At 45.1% G+C, this 14,392-nt stretch overlaps 1 protein-coding gene across 5 annotated transcripts in view; it reads left to right on the forward strand.

Moving 5' to 3' along the window:
- DIXDC1 (DIX domain containing 1) overlaps nucleotides 1–14,392 on the forward strand; it is a 41,919-nt gene that overhangs the window by 2,556 nt on the left and 24,971 nt on the right. Inside the window, exons 1-5 of one of the 5 annotated variants that reach the window (XM_087939220.1) lie at nucleotides 4,390–4,833; nucleotides 10,442–10,571; nucleotides 10,894–11,019; nucleotides 11,870–12,122; nucleotides 12,956–13,066. In XM_087939220.1, the coding sequence (XP_087795346.1) occupies nucleotides 4,774–4,833; nucleotides 10,442–10,571; nucleotides 10,894–11,019; nucleotides 11,870–12,122; nucleotides 12,956–13,066 (680 nt within the window). In that variant the 5' untranslated portion in view covers nucleotides 4,390–4,773. Of the gene's footprint in view, nucleotides 1–4,389; nucleotides 4,834–10,441; nucleotides 10,572–10,893; nucleotides 11,033–11,869; nucleotides 12,123–12,955; nucleotides 13,067–14,392 lie in introns of those variants that run through there. The other 4 variants (XM_087939219.1, XM_087939222.1, XM_087939223.1 and 1 more) reach the window with 4 other exon arrangements.

The raw sequence follows: 14,392 nt of genomic DNA on the forward strand, positions 1-14,392 counted from the left end.
TTTTAAAATATGCAGGTAAAAAAAATAGGAATGATAACCTGAATATACTGTGGCACAGATCGTGTTGGACAGGGAAATGAAGATATTTGGGGGCAGAAGAATTTATTTTATTAGAATTGGCCAGCAGAGGTCATTATCAACCAGGTGTAAATTTGTATTTTAGGTAGCTAAGAATTTCCTGCTGCAGTAAAACTGCTGCCTGCTTTCTTTAATTTCTGCTTATTTGAGGCTGCATTAACAGGTATCTCTGTGTAACCTTTACAGGAGTACTTTTAGCAGAATGTTTGAAGTTTATTTTTGGGATTGATAAGGTATTATTTGGAATAAAAAAATCGGTGCAACTCACTTGCAGACTGCCTTGCTTAACAGTGGAAATTCTGTTCCTAATTATGAATGTAAGTTGAAGGGTCTTCTGGGGGGGCTTCGCACTAGGACTGGAGTGTCATATTTTCATTTCTTCGATCACCCTGCCCATTCCTGTTGACAGCTGATCTCTTTCCTAAGCTGGCCTGAGCAGCTTTGCTCCAATGACCTCATTTATTATGATTTCTGGAGATGAATGAAAGGCGTTATTGTCCCTCTTGCAAGGCAGAGACAGAAGCAACTCTCTGGAAAAAAGTCTATTTTTTCCAAAAACAGACTCCGGTGATACCGTGCTCAGCAAATCCGGAGATCATTTTTCTCAGCTGCCCACCTCTTAAAACCAGTTTTCAGATTTCAGGGCTCGATCCAAGATTTCCTCTTAAGTGTTTTGAAATCTAAGCCTGGGCAAAAGAAACACCCTTTTGAAAGAATCAAAACAGGGGGGAAATTGGAATATCAATTTTTATAAGGGTGGTTTTCAGGAATCATGGAAGACAGGAATGTTACTTTTGAGGGGGATTTTTTCCCCTGTGGGTCTCAAATCAGCAGTAAATTTTATATACTGTGGTTCTGGATGGACACAGGTGGTCCTTAACTTATAACCAACTGTTCCAACTTACGACGGACTCTCCTAAAGCTACTTACAACCCGGTTTCAAAATTATGATATCTGGGTTTTCCCCCTGGTCTCATGACTGCAGTTTGGATGCTCAGCAACCAGTCCAACTTACGGCTGTTTGCACAATTACACAATTGTGATTAAATGATGTTTTTGCCTTGCACAATCTGCTCCATGGCAGATAATGGATTTACTTAACAACTAGCTGGGTACCCGTGCTTCGCTACGAAACTACTGTGATCGGGCTTAATTTTTGGGAAGGAAAATAAGGAGAAAAAAAAAATCTGCCTCTGCCTACCAGCATCCATCGGTATTCATCTGGCTAGCGTCCTGTCAGTGTGTGAGAAAGTTGAGGGCTATTTGGAAACTGAAACCGTATTTGCTGTGTCAGCAAGGAGACAGCGAGGAGCATGGGCGTGGCTTAGCTCAACTGTTCTGTACTAAAGCTGCTTGGTGCTCTGAAACTGAAACTCCTCTGCTTGTGTGTTTTGCATTTGGAAGAGATTTATTTTGCAGGTGGGGAGCGGGAGTAGAACTCCTCAGCGTCAGAGCGTTTTAATGATAATAATATAGGAAATACTCTAAATGCTCTGATGGTCATTTCGAAAAATCCTTTCTTAGTGAGCCCCTAGAAGCCAAGAAGAACATAAGGGCCAGATGTCAAGTTTGTAGATTTTGTGATGATGTGTGAGTGGTATTTTGCTTTTATATATATAGAATTGCTGTAAAAGATTGGATCTGGCCCTGCGGTCGGCCGCTGTATGACCGTCACAACTCCTAATCGCGGCACTCAATTAAGGTCGTAACTCAAGGACTGCTTCTTTGGAGCCTAAAATCCTCAAATCACAGTCCACCCATCAATATTGCTTAGCCTGCCCTGTTGCTTCTCTTTCCAATAGTTATACTGCAAATTCTTTCCGGTAGCAAACATCTGAGTGGGAATTTTGAAGGGTTTCAGAATTTATGGGAGGAAAAAAAAATAGCCATTTTTAAAAGCTAAGTGCTAAGAACGGGAGACAGCTGTCCCCGGTTTGCATTCAAAATTCCCTGGTGTCTTCCACTAATAAAGTCCAATTTGGTTTAATTAGCTACGGCTCCCCCCTCCCCCCCTCCCCGAGATTATAGGAGGAGGGGGCTTTTGACATGCTGCAGTTGTGAATGTTTCGCTATTGGGTTTTGTGGGCGTTTTGACCAGACAATAATAAACATCCTTTTTGTAATACTATGTAGGGAGATGTCCAAGAGTTGTAACTTTGGAAATGCTAAAAAGGTCGTGTGGAAAATTTTCGTTTTGGGTGCACTGAGACCTCCGAAGTTAAGAAGCGGAGATCTGACGTGTTTGTAACATTTTGGGAAGTCCAGCACTCAGGTGTCCGGACAGGTAAAGAAGGAAGATGCTTTGGTAAGGCCACACTTGGAATTCTGCATCCAGTTTTGGTCGCCACGGTGTAAAAAGGATGTTGAGACTCTAGAAAGAGTGCAGAGAAGAGCAACAAAGAGGATTGGGAGACTGGAGGCTAAAACATACGAAGAACGGTTGCAGGAACTGGGTATATCTGCTTTAATGAAAAGAAGGATTAGGGGAGTCTATCTGCATGATCATAAAACAGGCAAAAAAGTCCTAAAATAAGGTTGGTCACTTGGCTGACCTGTTTTACAACCATTATGATTTAACGACCATCATAGGCAGGTTCCATTATGGTCGTAACTCGAGGAATAATTACATTTATTGCAGGGGCATGGAGGGGGGTGTTAAAATATCAGGATGGTGGCCACAAGAGTGCCACTGAATCCCCGACCTTTTTCGGCAGGCGTTGCACATGTGCTGTCTGTAAAAAGGCACCGCACGATTCCACACCCTCGTTTTGATTTTTTGTTAACCCCGTCCTGCAAAATCCCCTCTTTTATTAGCTTTTATCTCATTTCTGTGCCCTTTTCTCTCTCTCAGAAAGCAGGTAAAGAAGACTGTTGGAGAACCATTAGTCCATTGACTTCATTGGGTCTTTCTTTGAAGCCGCCCTGAGTGGCTCAGACAGGAAAACAGAAAAACGTTTTCTTGGATTGGTTGATTGAGAAAAAAAAAAATTAAATGTATATAGTCAGCTCTGCAGACAGGATTATTGCGAGACTGACCTTGATAATTCCCCATCTGTTTCCCCAACAGCGTTGAGAGACCCCATCCCCCAGTAAAATAGTTTAAAAAAAATGGGATGCTTTTAAGAAAAGATTGGACAGCCACTTGTCTGAAATGGTATAGGTTTTCCCGCTTGAGCAGGGAGGTGGACTAGAAGACCTTCAAGGTCCCTTCCAACTCTATTGTACTGTATTCTAAAAAGAGAGACAAAAAATCTCTTCCAGAAAGAAGAGAGAGAAGCAAAGTCATTTAACTGTGGAGAACAAAAGTATCTTTGCACGATTCCATTTTTACTCATTGCTCCGAATATGGCTGAGATATTAACTGTGTCTTGCATTAACTATCCATCATCCCTTTGATGGTTGCCCCACTTTTGTGCAGATAAATAAATCAATATTCATTGGCACTGTATAATCTCCGCTCTGATCACCTGTTCAGCTCTGCTTTTTAAAACTCTAAAAAATATGCAGAAAAGACTTTTAAGAGGGCAACACAACTCACGACCTCAACGTTGCTGGAAGAACCCAGCTTCACGTAGCTTTCTGTAACTACTCTGTGACTTGGTGAACCGCAATTTTAAATTACGGGTTGGTTGTTTTTTTTTTTTTTTTTACCCCTTACTATCGTATATTAGTAATGTCCACCTTAAAAACAAAATGCAGGCACCATTTCTCATTGCTTGATTTCCGCCCCTATTTTACCTAGGAACGCCCCTTGGAACCGTGTAAAATTCAAACAACGCAGCTGTTTTTTTGGAGGGGATTGATTAACTTCGCTGAATGAGATTTTCCTGCAAGGCAATCCGAAGTTTGTGTTTATAAATGAAATGTGTGTTCTGCTCGGGCTAACTTTCAGCTTTTTCTTCCAGAGTTTCAACGTTGGAAATCCTGTTAACCTTTGGGTTCCTATATATATATATTTGGGTTCCTGTATATGTATATGTATATGTATATGTATATGTATATGTATATGTATATGTATATGTAATATTATATTATATTATACTATACTATACTATATTATATTATATATATGTGTGTGTGTGTGTATGTGTGTGTATGTATGTGTGTGTATGTGTGTATATATATATATGTGTGTGTGTGTATATGTGTATATATGTATGTATGTATGTGTGTGTGTGTGTATATATATATATATATATATATATATGTACGTACGTACGTATGTATGTATGTATATATGTATGTATGTATGCATTTCCCTTTTTTTAGCCAAGCACTTTGGACCCCCCCCTCCCCCTCCCCTCCCTTCCTCCCTTAAGTGCTCGCAGCTTCCTCGTGTCAAATGGAGAGAGAGGGAGGCTGGCATATTCTGGAAATATGTTGCAGATGTTTTTCCCGTCTTGTTCCTGGGACTTGCAGAAGGAGCAGTTCTGCGGGAACCGATCGGGAAGGCATCTCCCAAGCGGCTGCTCTCCTTGGAGCATGCCCAGTGCAAGCCTTGAGCAGGGGCCCAGGATCCCCTGTGCAGCGAGGGGCTGCCCCTAACGGACCCCGGGAGAGGTTGCCATCAGCTGTGCATCTTCGCCTCCGGGGGGAAGGAGGAAAACGGAGCGGGGATCTTCTCCAAGGCCGGAGGAGTTGCTCAGCGTGATCCAAGAACTCCATGCTTGGGGTGGGAAGGCGTTTGTGACAAAAATGCTTGCCTGCCTGGCCCGGGAAAAACTGGGGGATGTCGTGCAGGAGTGCTGCTCAGAGGTAAAGGATGCGGTTGCCTTGGTGCTCAGTTCCTCTGGGGTTGCGTGGGGGAGATGTGGGGTGCCGGGAGATGTTGGAGGGGGAAGAGGGGAGGTTTAGAGAGCCGGGGTGGAAATGCTGGTCAGTTTGGCCGGTGCTTTGCAAAGAATCATTTGTCTTGGTGGGATTTGAATTGGTGTTTCTCACACTTTACTAACTTTAAGAAGTGTGGACTTCAACTCCCAGAATTCTTTTGCTGTCTGGGGAGTTCTGGGAGTTGAAGTCCACACGTCTTAAAAATGGCTGAGATTGAAGGGAAAAAAAAAACTGGCTTAAATTAATTCACAGTTCGATGAATATGGGTGGTGGAACTGTACACTTTGCGGTGAAGTTTACTCCTGATGTTTGGAGCTTCTCATGAAAGCAGAAACCTGGTGTAAGAAGAGAATGGACAAGTTCTCCGCCGCGTTTTGATTCAGGATGACGTTGCTTAAAGTCTTCTTTTGTTTAAGCAGCATTTTAAAAAATGATATTATTCACTGATTTGTCTCAGTAACCTGAGTCAAGTTGGTCTTGTGAAGATGTGGTTGTCTTACTTGTTGGTGGCCAAAGCAAGTTTTGGAAGGGGTTGGGAATCCCATGTTATGTTTGCACGCCTGGTTGCCTGAAAGGACGTCCCGTCCAGTTCCTAGATATTTTGAGGTGGAATTGCATAGTCTACCCACAACAAAGGATCATAGTTTGATGTCAGGAATGTGTCTTTCCCAGAAATACAGAAAACATTGGAGTCCTAGCAAGATTGGAGAAGTCCAGGACTTGTCTGGAACTGTGCTTCATGATGTAGGTTGAAACACCAGGAGATCCAACTTTCAGTTGACTTTGTTTTCACCCATACTAAGAGCAGCTCATGGACCTCTTGATAAATCTTGGTTTGCAGGTTTCCGTGTTTTTTTTTTTTTTAATCCAATCCATGTATGCCCATCCTGTACTTTGGATACCACATGTTCATCCTTCACTTCACAGCAGATATCACCATTAGTCTGGCTTGTTTTGAAAACAATTTCCCTTCCTTTCCTTGTTGTAAGAGCTTCAAATATGGGTAGGAAATAGGATAAATATGTTCTGGTTAGCTTATTCCAGCTTTCAAAGCATGCTTCCTGTGGAGAGCTGAGGCTGCCATGACTTCAACTTTCTGACTTCCTGCTAGTTCCTTTAAAAATCCGCTCAAATCTTCAAAGCATTTGGACCCCATGTGGAGTTTTCTTTGGGTTCAGCACGAACCTCCTCGGGGTTTGGCGCTTGTATCTTCCCGTCTTCTCTTCAGCTGCTGGACATTCACGGGAGTGTCTGTTTTGCATTTTAAGCAATAATTGCAGTTGTATCATCCCAGCCCGTTTAGTTGGGTCCTAGAAATGTATGAGTTGGTAAGAAGGAACTCCATCAATCGCGGTGATGGGAATAAGTGCTTTTAAGTGTGTTGTACGGCAAGGAACATATGGCTGCTCCTCCAATAATCCTCGTCTTGTTTTCATTCATCCCAGCCAAAATGCATTTGGGCCCTGGAGAATTTGGCAGTCCATCTGCGGCTGGGCTCGGCGAGGCTGGTGGAGAAATTTCCTTTGTTTCTACTTCTTCCTGCCTTCTTTTTGGTCACTCTGGGCTCCCAGCCCATCCTTGTTCAACCATTGGGGGTGTGGGGGTGTCATGGGGTTAGAAGGGGGTTTGTTTTGTACCTCCAGAACGTGTTTTCAGGAGGAGGAGGAGGAGGGCAACCCCACATTCGATTGTGCTCAACATTTAGAAGAAGGAAGGGTGTCCAACCTTGGAAACTTTTAAGACTTGTGGATTTCCGGAAATCCTCAGCCAACAGGGAGATGCTTTAAGATGCACGGACTTCAACTCCCAGAAGTCCTGGCTGGCTGGGGAATTCTGGGAGTTGAAGTCCGCAAGTCTTAAAAGCTTTGCTAAGGTTGAGAGACCCTGCTGAAGGAAAGAGATGTAAACATGGTGGAACCTATTATTATTATTATTATTATTATTATTATTATTATTATTATTATTTTTTATTATTATTATACACCAGAGGTCTCCAACCGTGGCAACTTTAAGACTTGTGGACTTCAACTCCCAGAGTCTTAAAGTTGCCAAGGTTGGAGACCCCTGTTATATACAATGTATATTATTATTATTATTATTATTATTATTATTATTATTATTATTATTATTATTATTATTATTATTATTATTATATGGAAGTTTCTAATTTGGGCAGCCTGGAAGATGAAGGCTGAATTATGGAGCTGCTGATTGCCTTTATCACGATCTTGTGACTTGGAGAGTCATAAAAGGAAAAAGAAAGAATATTTTTTTCCTTGAAGGGAAAAAAAAAAAAAAGGCACCGGATGACAAACACGGGATGAAACAGACACTTAAATAGCCTTTTTTGTTTTACATTTTTTTTCTTTCTTTCTTTCTTTCTTTTTTTTAAAAGTTTTGGAATAGGTGGAGATTTCTGGGGGGGAGGGGGGAGAAAGGGCCCTTCTCCCCCTCCCCCCAATTTTTTTTTGGGGGGGGTAAAACTAGCTGGATGAAAACAGATGGGTGAGATGAGATTTATCACGGAGGAGAGGCTTTTGAATGAATGAAGTTGTCCTGTCTTTGGACATTTCGGTTTGTTTTGACCCCTGCGCTTCTACCGTATACCTTGGCCCGTTAAGAGTTGGCAGCCAATACTTTTAAATCAACGCATGAATATTTTGCAGGCAGAATTCAGCACAGATTGACGTAGGTTGGATACCCGAAAGCCTTTCTCGATGTTTTGGGTTGATGAAATACATATTATCGAAAAGATCCGATCGACAACGCTTAATGCCCCAGGGTCTGCCCAGTTTCCTAACGCGAACCCCAGGACTCCCATTTCCTAATCTATACCGGCTTCAGGGGGTTAATTGCTGAATTCAACAGCTGAACCTGATTTAAATCCTGCCCCCTGATTGTCTCTCCTTGGCAACGGGCAAAAAATCAGAGAGAAAAATGTGCCAGCTATTTTTAAATTTCCAGAACCTGTTGCTAGGCACTGCGGCGTACAAGGTGGTCTGGTTGAGCGGGGAGAAATGTCACTGGTGAAGAGAGAAGCTGAGATGGATGCCTGATGCTGTCTCCCCGCAGCCACGTGTGATGCTGCAAGGAACATAAGAACCAGAGTGGAGGATCGGCGCATGAATGCATCAAGGGAGCTTCCTTGTGGCTCTTCTTTGTTCTTTCTCTTAAGAATCGGTAGACCTATCACCAAGTTTGAAAACATTAACCAGACAGGCTGTGACCCATTAGGTCATTGTTTCCAAGGTGCATCCTTCTCTGTAGAGAGGAACAGCCTGGCCATGGGCAGGCCAAAAAGCAGTGGGGGCAGGAACGACTTCCGACTTCCCGCTGGCTTCCCCATTGACTTTCCGTAGGGGAAGCTGGCAGGGAACATTGGAGATTCCCTTCCCATCCCTGTAGGTAAAATTCCCTTCCCTGTAGGTAAGAAAGGAGGGGTGGAGAAAGAGCAAGGGATTGTGAGATTGGCTGGGAAACTGTCACAAAGCGTTGGAAAATGAAGATCACATGACCGTAGTCGCCAGTAGTCCCGAAGCAGCTACAACTTTGCATTGCTGGAGATAACAGTGAATCCACCAGAGGCGATCTCTTAAAGAGGAAGTTCAGTCTTCCGTCAGGTCATACCTGTGGTTTTCCATGCAAGGTTGGATGGATAACGAGTCTATTATAGAGACCGTGATGCCCAAAGTCGAGGTGGAACAGCAAGGAACAAAGAAAGGCTGGCAGAACATTCAGTAGACTACAAATCCTTGCTGTTTCCACATCCCATTGTACCTGCTTGGATTGATGAATATGTGGAAGATATGATTGGCTTTGTGTATTTAGGAGGAATTCCTTCCAAAACGTAAAAGAATAGCATGCAGATCTACTTCTTGGTAGGTTTCACCCCAAACAGATAACAACAGAAAATTAAAATATTGTAGGAGAAGGAATGGCAAGACCTGGAGGTGGAGTGAAAGGAGGAATCAGCCTAGAATCTCTACATAGCCACAAGCAAACTAAATCCAACCCTTGAGTGCCCTTGGCCCTTATCTAATCCTAACCAGGCACTGACCATTGGTTAAGAAGATTCCTGTGCATAGGCTTTTAGCAACAAATCAGTTTAATTGAACCTTCACTGGTGGACCTGGTCATAAGATGTTAACAGATAGATTAACAGAGTTGGAAGAGAGCTTGTAGGCCATCCAGTCCAACTTTTCACCCAAACAGGAGACCCTACACCATTCCTGACTGATGGCTGTCCAATCTCTTCTTGAAAGCTTCCAGTGATGAAGCTCCCACAACTTCTGAAGGCAACTTCTGTTCCATGGGTTGGTTGTTCTCACTGTCTCCTTATTTCCAGGTCAAATCTCTCCTTTATCAGTTTCCATCCATTATTCCTTGTTTGGCCTTCAGGTGGAAAACAGCTTGACCCCCTCCTCCTCTCTGTGGCAGCCCCTCAAATACTGGAAGATGCTCTCCTGTCTCCCCTGGACCTTCTCTTCCCTAGAGTAGCCAGGCCCAGTTCCTGCAACTGTTCATCGTAGGTTTCAGCCTCCAGTCCCCTCATCATCCTGGTTGCTCTTCTCTGCGCTCTTTCTAGAGTCTCAGCCTCTTTTTCATGCCTGACATATATTGGCCTAAAGGTATTAATAAGAACTTTAAAACCAGCTTTGCAGAAGAAGTCTTGTGGGAGAGTCATGGTCTCCCGCACGAAGAACCACAAGCCAACTTTTCGTTTTCAGTGATGGAAGTCCTGCAGAGGAATCTTCCCCCGGGAGGGGAAAAACGATGAGATCCAGACTAGACATAAGCTGACGTGACTCCTCTCTTCCTCGTCTGCCGAGGTCTCGGGTCGTATAATGTTCCTTATCTCCATTAATAATCTCCTATTACGGGTGTCCCCTCTTCCCTTTTATCCTTCTCGTTTTCCTCCGATTTCCATGCCGAGCCGAAGCAGAATGGAACATCTGGTCGCGGTTTAATGTACAAAAGAAATCCGTAATTAAAAATGTCAAGGAAGCAAGCAACTTTAAAACTAATTCATTAAAAATGCAAAGCAGAGGTTTCCATTCAGGGGCGAGCCCTCCGATGAAAAGCTTGCAAATTTGACCTGATTTGCCAGCAGACGGGAAGATCCCGGTAATTAAAGCTCTCAGACAAAAAGCAGGAATAGGCTGGGAGGGGTTGATTTTTTTTGTTTTGGTTTTTAAAATAGCAGCAGAAAAAAAGAACAAAGTAGAGATAATTGCAGCGCAAAAGGGGTACATTTGAGAAAGAAAAAAAAGCATAGAAATTGCTATAGGAAATAAAAAATTGAACAACACCCCCCCCTGTATAATATACTGCAACAGTTCTTAACAGTGGCAAGTCTATATATAGGTATCCAATGTAATTATTATTTTAGCGTGCATATATTTATATATATATAAAAGCAGAATACTACTCAAGTCATGGTGGCTTGCTTCCTTCCTTCCTTCCTTCCTTCCTTCCTTCCTTCCTTCCTTCCTTCCTTCCTTCCTTCCTTCCTTCCTTCCTTCCTTTTTTCCAGCAACAGCTGCAATCCTACATCACGTGGGTGAATTCACAGCTAAAGAAGAAGCCGGAAGTTCAACCGGTGCAGGATTTGAGGCGCGACCTCCGCGATGGCGTGGTCCTGGCGTCTCTCATTGAGATTGTGGGTGAGTGGCCTCATTGCAGAGATATTGGGATGGTTTTCCGGGGCTCAGACTCCTGGATTCAATCCGGATTAAGGGGGAGGAGTGGAGAAATGGGGCAGGAGAGAAGGGTACACATCCCTGTTCAGCTCCGGCCTGTTTGCAATGCTTACATTTCACTTAGACAGGGAAATTCTGGGAGTTGAAGTCCACAAGTCTTGAAGTTGCCAAGTTTGGGGACCTCTGCCCTAGGGCAAGAGGTTGTCCATATATTGTCCGCCCGCCAAACTCCATACTTTTAAGGTTTTAAGAGTTGCCCTGAAATTTTGCGGCTCCTCTTCTGCAGCTGGAGAGAAACTCCTTGGTGTGGAAGAGTCGCCTGCCAACCAGCAGGCCATGAAGGAGAATGTGGAGAAGGTCTTACAATTTGTGGCGTCCAAGAAGATCCGCATGCACCAGACCTCGGCCAAAGGTGAACCTCAACCGTAAGATGCTCACCTGGAAGGGCCTGCGCGCTGCTGTCCACCCTTGGCCTCCTCTTGCTGAAGAGAGTAGAACAGGGCTGCAAGAGAGGGAGAGAAAGTGAGAGAGAGAGAGAGAGAGAGAGAGAGAGCAACGAGAGAGAAGGAGAAGCGGGGAGGGAGATTGACAGGGAAAGGGGAGAGAGAGAGGGAAGAGGGAAGGAGGAAGAGGGAGGAGGAGGAGGAGGGAGGGAGAGAGGAGAAGGAGAGGGAGGGAGGAGGGGGAAAGGAGGGGGAAAGGGAGAAGGAAAGAGAGAGAGGAGAGGGGAAGGAGATTGATGGGGAGAGTGGGAAAGAGGGAGAGAGAGAGAGAGAGAGGGAAGAGGGAAGGAGGAGAAGGGAGGGAGAGAGAGGAGAAGGAGTGGGAGGAAGAGGGGAAAGGAGGGAGAGGGAGAAGGAAAGAGGGAGGGAAGGAGAGGGAAAAGGGGAAGGAGGAAGAGGGAAGGAGGAGGGGAGAAGGAGAAGGAGAGGAAGCAGGGGAGGGAGATGGAAAGAGAGAGAGGGAAAGAGGAAGAGAGAGGAAAGGAGGAAGAGGAGGAGGGGGGAGAGTAGAAGGAGTGGATGGGTTGGGGAAGTAGGGAGAAGGAGATGGAGAGAAGGAGAGAGAGGGGGGAAGGAGGAGGAGGGAGGGAGGAGGGGGAGAGAGAGGAGAAGGAGTAGGAGGGAGGGGGGAAGGAGGGAGAGAGGGAGAGAAAGAGGGAAGGAGGGAGAGGAGGGAAAGGGGAGGGAGAGGGAAAGAGAGCTTCAGACTCTTCCCCTCGGCCATCTCACGGCCGTTTTGCCTCGCGTCGTCTTTTCCAGACATCACGGATGGAAATCTGAAGTGTATCATGAGGTTGGTCCTTGCGCTGGCCGCTCACTTTAAGTCCGGACCCGGAAAAACCGCTCCGCCAAGACCTGCGGAGGAGACCCAGCCGGGGAGCCGAACCTGGCTGGCCCGTCACAGGCCTCGCTCGGCTGTGGCAGCTGCCCAGGAGGCGGTGGCCGCCCTAGCAGAAGCGCGCCAGGATGTCGCGGGAGTGGGCCGTGGTCACGCCCTCCAGCCGCACCCCAGGTACGTGCTCTCCTTGGGATGCTTCGATAGTTACACGTGGTTCTTGGCTGGGATTAGAACCGCTCCCTTAGCGCAGGGGTCTCCACTCTCGGCCACTTTAAGGCTTCTGGACTTCAACTCCCGGAATTCCTCAGCCAGCTTTGCCGGCGTCCTTCATTTCACAGTCGCCTTGCTTGGCAACAGAAATTCTGCTTCTGATTGTAGTTGTAAGTGGAGGACGACCCGTTGGTTTTTCAAAGGTTCAAAGGATGCTGTAAGTACCGGACTTTCCCCCCTTCAACCGAAAAGAATGAACTTCTGAAAGCGAGGTACTTCAAAAGGAATCCTTTATTGAAAGGAAGCGGTCCCGGTACTAGTCAGAGCAGAATCTAAGATGCTTCCGGGCACACAGTAATAGATAAAGGGAATTAGAACCCCTCCCCTTATTCTGAGGTGGATTTAGTCAAACAAAGCACCAACGTGTTAATTCTCCCCCCCACCCCCCTTTTCTGGGAAGGTATCTTAGAAAAGTTTCCCAGGGGGTATCTTTCAGAGCCGGAATTTTTACGGTCCCTTCTCCTCTTCCTATCTCTCCAAGAGGTGACAAGTTTCTAGGCATCTGGCTCCAGTCCTCCAGTTGTATATCGTGTGCAAGTTATACAGATTCAATATAAGATTTAAGATGTTCAGGTTACGTCAAAAAGGATTACTTGTACCAACTCCCCCCCCCCTTCTTCCATTGAAGAATGGCAGACACACAGATCTGACGGATGCAGAGGCGACGGCGTTTTGTCTGTCTCTTTTATTTCGGGCCGCTCTGGCCCTTCTCCTAATGGTGCTGTCCTTGCCTACAGAAACAGCCCCCTGCGCGGAGAGAATGAGCGGCCTCACTGGAGCGTCCGAGCGCTCGTCCAGCAGTATGAAGGCCAGCAGAGCAGCGGCCCTTCAGAGTCCTCGTCCTCCAGGTAAGAGATGCTTCGCTCCTTCCTCACCCCTGCAGGAACCTGCAGTAAGCTTTGAGAATAAGCGAGGCTACTCGCAGGCCCACCACGAGCTGCGCGGGCCATAGAATGGAACGGAGTAGAGTAGAGTAGAATGGAATGGAAACAGAACAGAACAGAACAGAAGAATAGAATAGAATAGAATAGAATAGAATAGAATAGAATAGAATAGAATAGAATAGAATAGAAGATAGGATAGGATAGGATAGGATAGGATAGGATAGAGGATAGGATAGGATAGGATAGAGGATAGGATAGAGGATAGGATGGGATGGGATAGGATAGGATAGAATAGAGGATAGGATAGGATAGGATAGGATAGAATAGAGGATAGGATAGGATAGGATAGGATAGGATAGGATAGGATAGGATAGAGGATAGGATGGGATGGGATGGGATAGGATAGGATAGAATAGAGGATAGGATAGGATAGGGTAGGGTAGGATAGGATAGGATAGAATAGAGGATAGGATGGGATAGGATGGGATGGGATAGGACAGGATAGGACAGGACAGGACAGGATAGGACAGGACAGGACAGAACAAGAGCAGAAGAGAAGAGAATTCTTTATTGGCCAAGTGTGATTGGACAGCAAGGAATTTGTCTTTGGTACATAAGTTCTCAGTGTACATAAGAAAAAATTAAACACATTCATCAAGAATTATACGTCTATTGCTCTAAGATACAAAGTGATAATCGTAGGTTACTATAGGCAATCAAACCATACTAGGACACAATCAATAAAATCGTTAGGATACAAGCGACAAAGTTACAGCCATATAGTCCTAAGTGGGAGGGGATGGGTGAAAGGAAGGGAAGATTAATAGTAATGCTTATTTTTAAAAAATTATACTAGGAAACAGTCAATAAAAATCATTAGATACAAGCACCATCTTCCTCTTCCTCCTCCTCCTTCTCCTCCTCTCCAGAAACCTCCCTCCCTTCCAGCACTGATAATGTTACCTAGTTGGGTTGTGAAACGTCTGCAAATCGTTTTTTTTTTGAAGTTCACAGAGCGCCAAGGAGCCCACTAGCCAACCCCGAGCTCCAGCTCTTTTCTTCCGTTGGTACTTTGCCTCTTGACTAAGCCTTACCTAAAGAAGGGGGACTGAGGGGCTTGTAAATGGACGGCGCATTTAAGATGGTTATCCGTGACAATCTCCTGGGAGATCAAGTGGATTAACACCTCCGCAAAAGAAGGTTTATCTTTTCTAGCACAGCCTGACCATCTCAGCTTCTCAGTTCATGGCCGGGCTGGAAATAAGTTGCGCGCTCCGTAAAGGCAGGGAA

Source organism: Pseudonaja textilis, chromosome 9 (assembly GCF_049901715.1).
Source record: "Pseudonaja textilis isolate UNSWEBS1 chromosome 9, rPseTex1.2, whole genome shotgun sequence".
Classification (NCBI taxonomy): Eukaryota; Metazoa; Chordata; class Lepidosauria; order Squamata; family Elapidae; genus Pseudonaja; species Pseudonaja textilis.